The sequence below is a fragment of the Leiobunum rupestre genome, chromosome 4 (assembly GCF_980474605.1).
Source record: "Leiobunum rupestre chromosome 4, qqLeiRupe1.1.hap1, whole genome shotgun sequence".
In the NCBI taxonomy this organism is placed as follows: Eukaryota; Metazoa; Arthropoda; class Arachnida; order Opiliones; family Sclerosomatidae; genus Leiobunum; species Leiobunum rupestre.
The window spans coordinates 57860771-57873578 of NC_143387.1; the positions used below are offsets into that span (position 1 = coordinate 57860771).

Consider the following 12808-nt stretch of genomic DNA (forward strand, 5'->3'; position numbering starts at 1 on the left):
GAATTAAATTGAATTTAATTTAACGTCTAATGATAAAATAATTAATAATGATTTAGATAATTTTGTCCAATATTAATTAGAATTACGGAAAATCTATTGAACGAAATCTCCTTAATTAATTAATGAAACTTACTTTTAAATTTAAAGTTACACGGGATAATAAATTAAGCCGAATATTTTGATTACTAATTAGTACTACTGGAAATTGATTAAAACTTATTGAAGTCAATAAAGAAACCGTCTCAATAATTTAATTGGATTAAGTTTCACGTTTAAAGTATTAAAAAAGAGAAAACATTTAGACAAATTTTGTATCACTGAAGATTTATTCTATCAAATAGAAGCCAAGAAAGAAACCGTCTTAATACATTAATTGGATTATCTATTCGAGACTTTGTTTTAGGTTTTAAGTTTTGAAAAAGGGAATACATTAAGAGATATTCATCGAAGAGATAAATGATTGACAAAGGTCAAAAACGAACTAAAATATACTGAAATAACTACCAAGTGGTAACTATCCTAATCGTGAACGTGGCGGGAATGAAACAAAGAAGCGAATAACTCGGGGTCGCAGCCATTGGGGCACAGCTCTAGTGACCTGGAAAATAACGCTCTTTGAGAAAAGGATTTAGCCCAGACAGTTCGTAATCGCGCGCGTCTCACCTTTCGAAATGAGGATGCGTAGATGTTACGGTCAGCAGATGCGCTCTGCGACACTGGAATGTTAACGATTTATTTTTAGAAGGTTATATCAGAAGCGTATATTATAAACGGTAATGGGCCAATTGCGCAGTTCCCATTTCCGCAAATGTAATTTCGCGGTTTTCCATTTGCGCAGTTTTCATTTGCGCAGTATCCCATTTCCGCAGTTTTCCATTAGCGCGTTTTTCATTTGCGCTTTTTCCGTAAGCGCAGTTTTCCACTTGCGCAGATATTTTCCATTTGCGCGGTTTATCATTTGCGCAGGTTTGTCATATAGAGGTAGTTATATCAAGGCTAGCGCGCAACGGTTAGGTTAGCCGGGCGCGCCGCAGGCGCGTAGGCACCGTTTTCATATAGGGAAACCGCGCAAACGGGAAACTGCGCAAACGAGAAACCCGCGCAAGCGGGAAACTGCGCAATCGGGAAAAAGCGCGCAAATGGTAAATTGCGCAAATGGGAAACGCGCAATTGGGAACGTGCGCAAACTAAAACTGCGGAAGTGGGAAGTGCGCAAATAGAAACTGCGCAAATGAAAACTGCGCAAGTGGACCCAAATCATTATAAACACCCCTTTTATAGGTAAAGTGCTCTGTGGTTAACACTCTCGCGAGAGTAGCGAATTATAGGGGCTTCCCCTTTTCGTAAAACCTGGCGGGCGTTTTAAAGCAATAACAGAACTCCCAGCGATCCTTTAATTCGGAAATAGTCCTATAAAATCCTATAATTTCATTATTTATCCTATATTTTATTAACATATTCGGTTAAAACCCAACTGATAAAATTTATAATATTAACACAGTGAACAAGAAATATATTTCATTTGTCATTTTCCTCGAAAAACCATGAGCCGATTATATTTTTTTTTCTGATCTGTCTTAAATTGTTATTATGACTCCTTTTAAATACACGCTATAAAACTATATTTATAATTTTAACCCATAAAACTCCTTTAAATTAGTAATTTAGTCCTATATTTATCCGCTTATTTTGAAATTTGTATTCGATAATTTTGAAATTTTAATCCTGTCATTTCCAAATTTTAATCCTGTCATTTGGAAATTTTTATCCGACCATTTGGAAATTTTATCGGATAAAATTTTATCCTATAATTTTGAAAATTTTATCCAATAATTTTGAAAATTTTATCCAATAATTTTGAAAAATGTATCCTATAATTTTGAAAATTGTATCCTATAATTTTGAAAAATGTATCCTATAATTTTGAAAATTTTATCCTATAATTTTCAAAACTTGATCCTATAATTTTGAAAATTTTATGCTATAATTTTGAAAATTTTATCCTATAATTTTGAAAAAATTATCCTATAATTTTGGAAATTTTATCCTATAATTTTGAAAATTTATCCTATAATTTTGAAAATTTATCCTATAATTTTGAAAAATTTGTTTCCGATAATTCCTAAATAAATTTCATCATTATTGTTCCCGCAATAGGGTAGTGCCACTTCGTACCTTTAGCCATAGCTGCCATGTACTTATACAATTTTATATCTATAGGATAAAGCATGGATGACGTTCAATGACGTCACAGTGCCAATCCCCTATAGTTAGTGTAGACGCGCTCGAAGAAAAAACGCGTCGTTTAATGACTTTTTAAAACTATTACCATCTTGGCGGAGAAGGAGAGCCAACTCGTCCTTTGCGAAAGTGGCGTAATTAGAATCTTTAGCATTGAGAAGTTTGGGAACTGACGCACTTTCGATAATTACGGCACTTTAGCCTTTGAGGTGTCAAAGATGATTTTGGAAAAGAGACGCTAACGGCCTCCATCCATCTTGCGGATGACGACGCGCTTGAAGGCGACTATCGGAAAATTGGACGGAAATTGGAACGGCAGACGAAAAAGAAAGAGCGACATGTCGTTGTCTTGCCGAAAAACGTCCATCGTTAGCCGCTCTTCGAGAAAAAGCCAAAGTTGGCTCTCCTTCGAAATCGGGAAAGTAAGGTTTATAAGTACATTTCCACACAAATGTAATTTTTACAATTTACATCGTTAAAATGGTATCTTCCCATTGCGCCGAATCCCATTCGACCGAATTCCTATTAGACCGAATTCCGCCAATGTGTTTGATGAAATTAGCCCAAAGGCGGGTTTTGTATTTTTCTAATCGACCGACGCATTATTCACAATTGAGCGACCGCAAAAAAAAAGTTTTTCTTGCCTGGTTAGGTTAGGTTAGGTAACACTGCATGCTGTTCTGACAGATGCTGAAACGTACAAAACCGAATCCTAAACCCGGAGAAGTGCGGGTTTTTCGGTCGAATGGGACAATCCCATTAAACCGAATCCTAAATCCGCCAAAGTGCGGCTTTTTCGGTCGAGTGGGACAATCAAATTAAACCGAATCCTAAATCCGCCAAAGTGCTGCTTTTTCGGTCGAATGGGACAATCCCATTAAACCGAATCCTAAATCCGCCAAAGTGCGGCTTTTTCGGTCGAATGGGATTATGTTCGGTCGAATGGGATTCGGCGCAATGGAACAGATTCGTTAGAATTATATTTATTCCGAGATGATAGGCTGATTTGAAATTTACTTTCAAATTTAAAATGTCTTACGAAATCTTTTCAAATATTGATGAAAATTGTAATCGACGGGAACTAATTTTTTTGAATATTTAAGAGCTAATAAACCATAAAAAAAACGGAATTTTATGTTTAACATTTGAAAAAGAAAAGATGATTTTTGACCAACTTTCCACTACACTTTTTGTAGTTTTTCCCGAAATATATTTTAATTATCGTGTTTCTTCTAACAATACTATTTATTGTTAATTTAATTAGGTTTTTTTTATAAATTATATAAATAATCTATTAAAATAAAATGGAACGATTCACAAATTTCTTAAAGGGAAACAACATTTAGAGCGAGTTCAATTTAAATAATATTATTTATTCTAGATGGCGCCAATTTAAACTTTTACGTGGGAAGCTCATTAGTACTTATGCGCTTATACATTAAAAAATATTTAAATAAGAGGTAATTGAAATTAAAACTAGATTAAAGTCACACTAGAGCTGAACCAGTTTTGACCGATTAAATTCGTATAATTTCGCCATAAAAACTAATTTCAAGCGAAATGCTTTAGATGGTAAATTGCCAATTGTGTAGTAGCATAAGTGTATAATATTTTTACATAAGTGTGACACTTCTTATTCTTCACATGCAAAAGTTTTAGCATTACGGGCTTCGGCGCCGTTTTGCGTCCGCTTGCTAATGCGTCACACGTAGCCTTTGGCAGCGCCTCGCTAGGGGGACATTTTCTTCTCGTGATGACGTCACTTCGTTACTAGCTCTCAGTAAAATATTCCCCAAAGTGACAAACTTATGAAATAATATTATAGACTTATGGTAGTAGTCATACAGACGGTAAAGTATCAACTGTGTATCTTGAAACCCGCGAATGTACACGTTTCATTTTTATGGTCTAGATGGCTCCTTCTCTCGTAATTATATTATATTTTTATTATTTATTATTATTTATTATTATTATTATTTATTATTATTATTATTATTATTATTAATTATATATGATATTTTTATTATTTATTATTATTTATTATATATTATATTTTTATTATTTATTATTATTATTATTAATTATATATTATATTTTTATTATTTATTATTATTATTTATTATTATTAATTATATTATATTTTTATTATTTATTATTTATTATTTATTATTATTATTTATTATTATTAATTATATATTATATTTTTATTATTTATTATTATTATTATTATTAATTATATATTATATTTTTATTATTATTTATTATTATTATTTATTATTATTAATTATATATTATATTTTTATTATTTATTATTATTTATTACTATTATTATTATTTATTATTATTAATTATATATTATATTTTTATTATTTATTATTATTTATTATTATTATTATTATTTATTATTATTAATTATATATTATATTTTTCTCCTTTATTGCAACGTAGGAGGACTGCAGATACGATAGAAGGAGAGAGAGATTAATCCGGCGCTAGAAAGCGTTAATTTCGCACCAAGGTTGTTCCAAATGGTTTTTTTTTCAAAATGCAAAATACAAAATACTTTCTCCATAACTCAAAATGCAAAATGTAAAATGCATTTTGAAAATTGCTTTTTCTAAGTGCAAAATGTAAAATGTAAAAGGGTTTTTGCAGCTCAAAATAAAAATACAAAATGCATTTTCAAAATGGTTTCAAAATGCAAAATCTTTTTACAGTTAGTTGGTAATTATTAATAATTAATTAATAGTAATTAATAAATAAATTAATTAATTAATAATAATTAATTAATAATTAATTAATAATAATTAATTAATAATAATTAATTAATAATTAATTAATATTAATTAATGATGATTATTAATTATTAATTAATAATAAATACGTAGAGATTTCAAAACCATCCTCGCAGGTAGCGAAAGTTCGTCTGCTTCTGAGTAAGTGAGTAACTATCGCCATCTATGATTACTTGGGAGTAAATAGCAGACGATCTTTCTCTTTACAAGAGCCTCGATGCCACAGTAAAAATATTTTATAAAGGAATTTTTAAAATATTTTTCCACAATTCAAACCCACAAAATTCAAAATGAAAAATAGTTGGTATTTTGCATTTTGCATTTTCAAAATGCATTTTGAGCAACCCTGTTCCGCACGCAATAAGGCTACGTTGTCACTCTTTCACGTTCTCTCCACTCGTTTTCTAGCACTGTATCAATCATTTAAATAAAACATCCATAAGAGTCTTGGATATTTATCAGACCGCCTTTTGGAACCCTTCGCGTGCCTTTCCAAAAACAAATATACCCAAATTGAATGTCTTAGCATCTGGGCGAACTTCTACCCTTTATCTCCAACAATTTCAAATTATTAATATTTGTTAAAATTATATATTAGCAAGAATGTATTTATTTATACTCAGGGAGAATTAATATGTCGATATTATTCTTAGCGTTTCTCCAATTCCACCCGTTGGGCCCCCCAGTATGCTGCTCCGCTTTAATAAAATCAAATAATACTGCAATCTCATTGGTTCTTAAAAATTACGTTTTTCGACGCGATTAACGCTGCTGCGAGGACGCAAAAAATAAGACCGCCTCATTTTTTCCTCCCCCCCCCCTTAGCGTGACGGGGTTAGGGCCTCAACGTGTCCGTCGATAAATAAATACATTCTTGATATTAGTTTATCCACCAAACATGTTCGCAAAACAAATATAAACATACCTTAGGACATCGAGTTGGAGGCCATTGAAATTCCACCGAATCCACGTGCAACGGGAACCATAATCTAGCCTTGCATTGCATAGATGGATAGAAGTCCTCGCAGCATATATAAAAACTAAACAAACTCTAGATCAAACTAAATAAAATTCTAGATCAAACTAAATAAATTCTAGATCAAACTAAATAAATTCTAGATCAAACTAAATATATTCTGGATCAAACTAAATAAATTCTAGATCAAACTAAATAAATTCTAGATCAAACTAAACAAATTCTAGATCAAACTAAATATATTCTGGATCAAACTAAATAAATTCTAGATCAAACTAAATAAATTCTAGATCAAACTAAATAAATTCTAGATCAAACTAAATATATTCTGGATCAAACTAAATAAATTCTGGATCAAACTAAATAAATTCTAGATCAAACTAAATAAATTCTAGATAAAACTACACAAATTCTAGATAAAACTAAATTAAAAAATTATCTTTTTAAAAAAAAGGCTTAGAGAAGATGATTGCAAAAGTATTGCTTAAGTTCTGTTATAGGGTGTTACATTATTGACAGTTGTTCATTAGCTACCCTAATATCAGAAGTATATAAATATATCTTACGATATAAATATAGTAAAAAAGTGTTTTTAAATATTTAATTTTTTTAACTTATTAATAAGTAGTTTTGAAATATTTAATTATTTTAACTTATTAATAAGTAGTTTTTAAATATGTAATTATTTTAACTTATTAATAAGTAGTTTTTAAATATTTAATAAATTTAACTTATTAATAAGTGGTTTTGAAATATTTAATTATTTTAACTTATTAATAAGTGGTTTTTAAATATTTAATTATTTTAACTTTTTTATGTATTAATACCGCCTTAGTATTTTTAATTATTTAAGAGATATAATAGGTGAAAACTATTCGTAAGTCAGGAACCGTTCAAAGAACTGATTCAGACTGAGCTATGACGTCACCAAAACTTCCCGGACAGTTCAGAACATGTACGAATTGTCTGAAATTCCATCCTAAAAGCACGTATTGACTAGTCTAAAAAACTATCGCAGACGAATTGAAGAGAGTTTAGCCTTGGGTTCTTGATGGTACCTGCTCTCGAGTAGGTACCGCTTGAACAGCTCCGAAAGGTCCGGGAGCGAATAGTTGGTGTTAGAACCGTTCGAGAACTTGGTGTCGGCGAATAGTTTGCGTTAGAACCGTTCGAGAATTTGGTGTCGGCGAATAGTTTGCGTTAGAACCGTTCGAGAATTTGGTGTCGGCGAATAGTTTGCGTTAGAACCGTTCGAGAATTTGGTGTCGGCGAATAGTTTGCGTTAGAACCGTTCGAGAATTTGGTGTCGGCGAATAGTTTGCGTTAGAACCGTTCGAGAATTTGGTGTCGGCGAATAGTTTGCGTTAGAACCGTTCGATAATTTGGTGTCGGCGAATAGTTTGCGTTAGAACCGTTCGAGAATTTGGTGTCGGCGAATAGTTTGCGTTAGAACCATTCGATAATTTGGTGTCGGCGAATAGTTCGCGTTAGAACCGTTCGAGAATTTTGGGTTGGCGAATAGCTTGCGCGAATACTCATCGAACTTTTCCGGACTGGCGAATAGTTTTTACCTATTGTATACTTCTCAAATGAGGAAACCTACATGTTGCGTTCCTCTTGGTACATCAAATACATATTCGCTTCCTTGCATAAATAGCATTTCATCACGCGAACTTCTTCAACTCGGTTTGAAGGCATTTTCTAGAAAAGATGAGGTGATTCAAATCCTTCATTCAAGGTAAATAATACAGAAACTTCAATATTTAACGTGAACACTTTTGAATAAATGCCTGAATAAAGAACGTATTTAGGCTTATGAGAACTTTGCAAAAATCATCTCTTAAACGAAAATCTATACATTTTCCAATTGTAATATTGTATAAAGTCAACAATGTTTTTATTTATATGTTGGGATCTAAGTTTCCCCCGACACATGTAGGGGGAAGGAAATACGTCACCGACGTGACCTTCAATCGCGAACGTTTTAGGAAACTAATGAAATACAGGGCTGAATTGATTTTTGAGGGGGAAGGAGGAGACTGTTGGAGGATAATTAATTGCATTATCGATTAAATCGAGGAACAAAAAACCACGCAAAAGGAGAACGCACTTAGTCTGGTACAATTTAAAGCGCTGTTCTAATACATATTTTATTAGGCACCGGTATTTTTAGAGATTTAATGATGGCGTGGGAAGACAACCTTTTCCCTTATGACTCTAGCCAATGAAAAATCAATTAGTATTACGATCTGCGCTTTGCATCGAGTTCGAGGGGTCGGACATTCAAAGAAATTCGACAAGAAATAAGAAATCCAGTTTGGATTTCTTCAAAATCTCGAAATCATTTTTGAAAACGCTTATGGTAAATAAAAACTCATTATTTAAATTTAAAACAGAGCGTATCTTTTACAAAATAATTCTGCAAAAAATTTAAAATTGTATATTTAATTGGCCTTACAGACATTTTGTAAACAACGATAATTCTGTGGTGTTTTTTTTTGCCAAAAGCATTCTCATAGATTAAGATTCCCGCTTTTACGAGTTCAAAAATTTATGAACAGGGTTCGTACAGAACCTGGATATTCTGGAAAACCTGGATAAGTCAGGGATCAGTAAAATGGAGGGAAAATGTCAGGGATTTAAATAATTTCGTAGAAAGTCAGGGATAAGTCAGGGATTTAAATAATTTCGTAGAAAGTCAGGGATAAGTCAGGGATTTAAATAATTTCGTAGAAAGTCAGGGATTTAAATAATTTCGTAGAAAGTCAGGGATTTAAATAATTTCGTAGAAAGTCAGGGATTTAAATAATTTCGTAGAAAGTCAGGGATTTAAATAATTTCGTAGAAAGTCAGGGATAAGTCAGGGATTTAAATAATTTCGTAGAAAGTCAGGGATAAGTCAGGGATTTAAATAATTTCGTAGAAAGTCAGGGATAAGTCAGGGATTTAAATAATTTCGTAGAAAGTCAGGGATAAGTCAGGGATTTTAACAATTTCGTAGAAAGTCAGGGATAAGTCAGGGATTTAAATAATTTCGTAGAAAGTCAGGGATAAGTCAGGGATTTATATAATTTCGTAGAAAGTCAGGGATAAGTCAGGGATTTAAATAATTTCGTAGAAAGTCAGGGATAAGTCAGGGATTTAAATAATTTCGTAGAAAGTCAGGGATAAGTCAGGGATTTAAATAATTTCGTAGAAAGTCAGGGATAAGTCAGGGATTTAAATAATTTCGTAGAAAGTCAGGGATAAGTAAGGGATTTTAGTTAGTCAACCAAACCACACATTAACAAAGACTTTTTGACCTGAAATAATTTTAAAAAATGTCAAAAAATATAACCAAAAAGGTCAGGAATATTGGCAAAAATTGGTCAGGGATAACCTGGAAAAGTCAGGGGTGTTAGATCAGAAATTTTCGTACGAACCCTGATGAATTATAAGTACATTAATTTTAACTCAAATTTAAATAATAATGTGAGAATAACGGTAAATGCGTGGCAGCTGTCGTGTCCGGTCGTGTCTCTATGTAAAGTGAATGGCCAAATTCAAGTTATTTCTATTTATTTCCCTTAAGCTTGTATTATTACGATTATTACATTATTAATTTCAAAAACCCCATTTCTTTGAAAAAGTATTTTTAACATTTTGAATCGTAATTTTTTGATTCTACTTACCATACGCCAATGAAAACTATTAGACGAACACTGATAATTTGCGCTGCAAAATTTATAGCATTCAACTCGGCATCTGCGTGAGCTTATAAAATATTTCGTCCAGCCTGCGAATAACAACACCTGACAAAGAAATTACCACTAGTGGCGCGATCTTTTGGTTAAAATCGTTACCTTTAAAATAATAAAACACGTCACGCGTTTTTTACAGTGCCCAAGCTTAAGACAGTCGTGACCTCTAACTGAATAAAATTTGAAAAAATATAAACATAAAACGGGCGACGCCAGCCAGTGCTGACATCTATGACCATTATAAAGCAACAGACGTTATTCTTATTTCTTCCAAATAGCGAATTTTGGAAGCTGATGATAGAATTGGGGAAGCAGACGATATTTTAACAGGGTTCCCATGCATTTTTGCACTAATTTTTTTATTTGACACCAAAACCCTTACGGCAATCATGGGCCAGTTATTGTAGAACAGCTTTGCCAAGCGAAATCAGATTACAAAGGGTCAAACCTTCAAAATGAATCCTCGCAGAGTTCACTCCTCAACGAAACCAAACACAGGCTACTGTACCAAAATCAACTAAGCGTCCCCCAAAAAATGAGCTTAATATTACAAAAAAGTCAAAAATCCAAAAATAAAATGTGATAAAATGTGATTGTACAGAATTAAAGCTTAATGACTGTGATACATACACATTGTGAGACTTAAAAAAAATTACTTTGTATTCGTCTCTTCTATTATATTACCAAATAATACACCTATAATAATATTACTTATTTTCTTTACTATATTTTAACTATTTGGTTTTCTAGATTTTCCTATATTTTGATTATTTGGTTTAATATATTATCCTATCATTCGCATCTAAATTTAATATATTTCCTAAAATTTTTAAGAGGGATTTCCCTGGTCACCCTGCAAGCATCTTTTGATGTAAAATAAAGATAACTATCCTTGGTTTACTAAACCCAGTTTAAAGGAATAAGGTTAAAAGTTATCACGTGACGCAAAAGTTTTAAAATTTAAAGCCGAATCTGAAATTTTCCATTGCGGTAATTAAAGGCCCGATAAATCTCGTCGACACTTAAAACAATTATCATAATTATGAAGTTTGCGCATACGCCACAAGCGAACTTGGCGCTGTGAGTAACTTCCATGTAACGATGCCAAGAAATCTCTTGGGCCAGCTAAATTTGCTAGAGACCAAGGCCTATGGGCTTCGAGCTTAGGAAATATAGCGCCATCTACCTTAAGATTCGTGAACTAAATATGTGAAGAAATAGCAGACGACCTTTGAATTTAAATGTTTCTCGGTTGAAATTTTCAGCTGTTGCGCAGAGATAATTTAAAACGAGCAGACAGCTTTCATATATTTAATATAAAACTCGGTCGGTAGGCGGCGATACTTATGACCAAAATTTAAACTACGCACGAAGCTTATTGAAAATTCAAACGCTCTCATCGTGAAATCTGACACTTCGGCGAAATAATATCGAACGTAATATTGATTGTTACCAATACTAGCTTCGTTTCTGAAAGTACTTATTTTGAAATTTGATATCCAAACGCGTTTTTACTGGTAATGTAACTTGATAGTAAGTCTGTCAACAAAAAGAGATAAACCACTAAACTTGTCTTAATAGCTGAAGTATAGTATTTCGTCTATGTAATCGAAGCTTAAAGCCCTTTGAATGTACTTCGTGAACCCTAAAACGGTTATTTGTGTCCCTCTATCGTCAAAAATAGGCATAGCAGCGACTGCTCATGCGCGAAGATGTCAGAAGGAACAACCACTTATTTTCATAAAAGGCATAATAATCAGCTAGGCTAATATCCAAGGCACCTATTCTAGGCCAATAATTCAGGTGTCTGGGTTATACTGCGTATCAGGGTGGTGGAAAGCCAACAGGCAGGGCCGGACTTAGAGATCCTGGGCCCATAGGCAGATAAGGAGTCTGGGCCCCCTTTTCACGCGCTGCACTTACTCTTATCCCTGGAACTAGGCTGTGCCTGAATTTCCCTGATTCAGCGTAGAAGTCTGAGCTCTACGGTTATATTACTAAATAAAAGCTCTTAACAATAGTCGACTAAATACGCGATAATTATGCAACATTGCGATTTAAGGCTGCGTCCGTAAACTGCCAGGCAGAAATTTTGCTAATTTTAAAACAAAATCTTCTACCTATATAGGAATTTCTCCAATATAAATTACGATTGATATTATAGATTTCTGCCTTCGAATACAGTAATTACGGTCACTGGAGGGCCCCTAGGCCACGGCCTAGGTTGGCCTAGGGGAAATACGGCACTGCCAACAGCTCCCTACACTCCTCAGACTAAAGGTGTACTCTTATACACTAAAACGAACTATTCGCCTAGTGCGAGGCTGAGAATTACTCCGGCCCATAAACTATTCGCTTGTTCCGGAGTATTAGGGCTACTCTTTTTACTATTTCTGAAAAGAAGGTGTAAAGAGAGTAAATCGGATTTTGTCGTCTGTTAAAAAGGCCACAGGCAGCCATTTAGGAAAAACGTTTTTACCCCAACTCGAACTATTCTCCACCACAGAATCGGAGTAAATTTACGTCATAGGTTTACTCTTCTTACCCTACTCCGAAATCCCGGAGCAAGCTAAAAGAAACCACCTAAAGCCACAAATTATTAGAGGGGGTTAAGTTATTTCCACCAATGGGAAAGCGGGTGAAAGGTCACACTTTTTCATAGCCAATAGAAAAGAAGGGCCAAGCGCATTAATAGTACTTACAAGGAGAGTACCCGAGGTGTTTATTCCCGATTTTGTTCAAAGTCGGGCGTAATGTAGAGATGTGAAATTTCCCAAAAGGAGACGTTGCACTAGCCATTCGATTTGCTATGGCAAACGGAAAATGTTTTTGATCAGTTAAAACAAACAAAAAATCCATTTAAAAAAGCATGGATTTTTTTTAAATTTGAAAATCACGTAATGTGTAATTTGGACCACATTTACGCAAATTTCATCAAGTTTGGGTAAATTGGAACATTTTTGTGCTAAAATTGTAACAATGTTTGGGTAAAATAAGGAAAAAATCTTATTTTTGTTTTAAGTGGTCAAAACATTTTCGGTTGCCATGGCAAATCG

At 33.1% G+C, this 12808-nt stretch overlaps 2 protein-coding genes across 2 annotated transcripts in view; one reads left to right on the plus strand and one right to left on the minus strand.

Annotated features, from left to right (window-relative positions):
* The window catches only part of LOC149948447 (core alpha-(1,3)-fucosyltransferase-like), a 142105-nt gene that overhangs the window by 75007 nt on the left and 54290 nt on the right, over positions 1-12808 (plus strand). The gene's annotated exons all lie outside the window — the stretch shown is intronic.
* On the minus strand, positions 398-9736 carry LOC149948448 (uncharacterized). Its single transcript, XM_090173476.1, has 5 exons — positions 9684-9736; positions 7616-7713; positions 5962-6076; positions 664-716; positions 398-598 (listed from the first exon to the last, which is right to left on the minus strand). The coding sequence occupies exons 1-5, from the start codon at positions 9684-9686 to the stop codon at positions 520-522; spliced, it is 348 nt and encodes a 115-aa protein (XP_090029602.1). The 5' UTR covers positions 9687-9736; the 3' UTR covers positions 398-519.

What these genes read in the sequence shown, in the direction of transcription:
- LOC149948448 (XM_090173476.1), bottom strand. An exon ending in TACCAAGAGGAACGCAACAT is followed by an intron (nt 6,077 to 7,615) that starts GTAGGTTTCCTC and finishes GAGTTTGTTTAG; the next exon opens with TTTTTATATATGCTGCGAGG. An exon ending in ACGCATCCTCATTTCGAAAG is followed by an intron (nt 599 to 663) that starts GTGAGACGCGCG and finishes GTTATTTTCCAG; the next exon opens with GTCACTAGAGCTGTGCCCCA.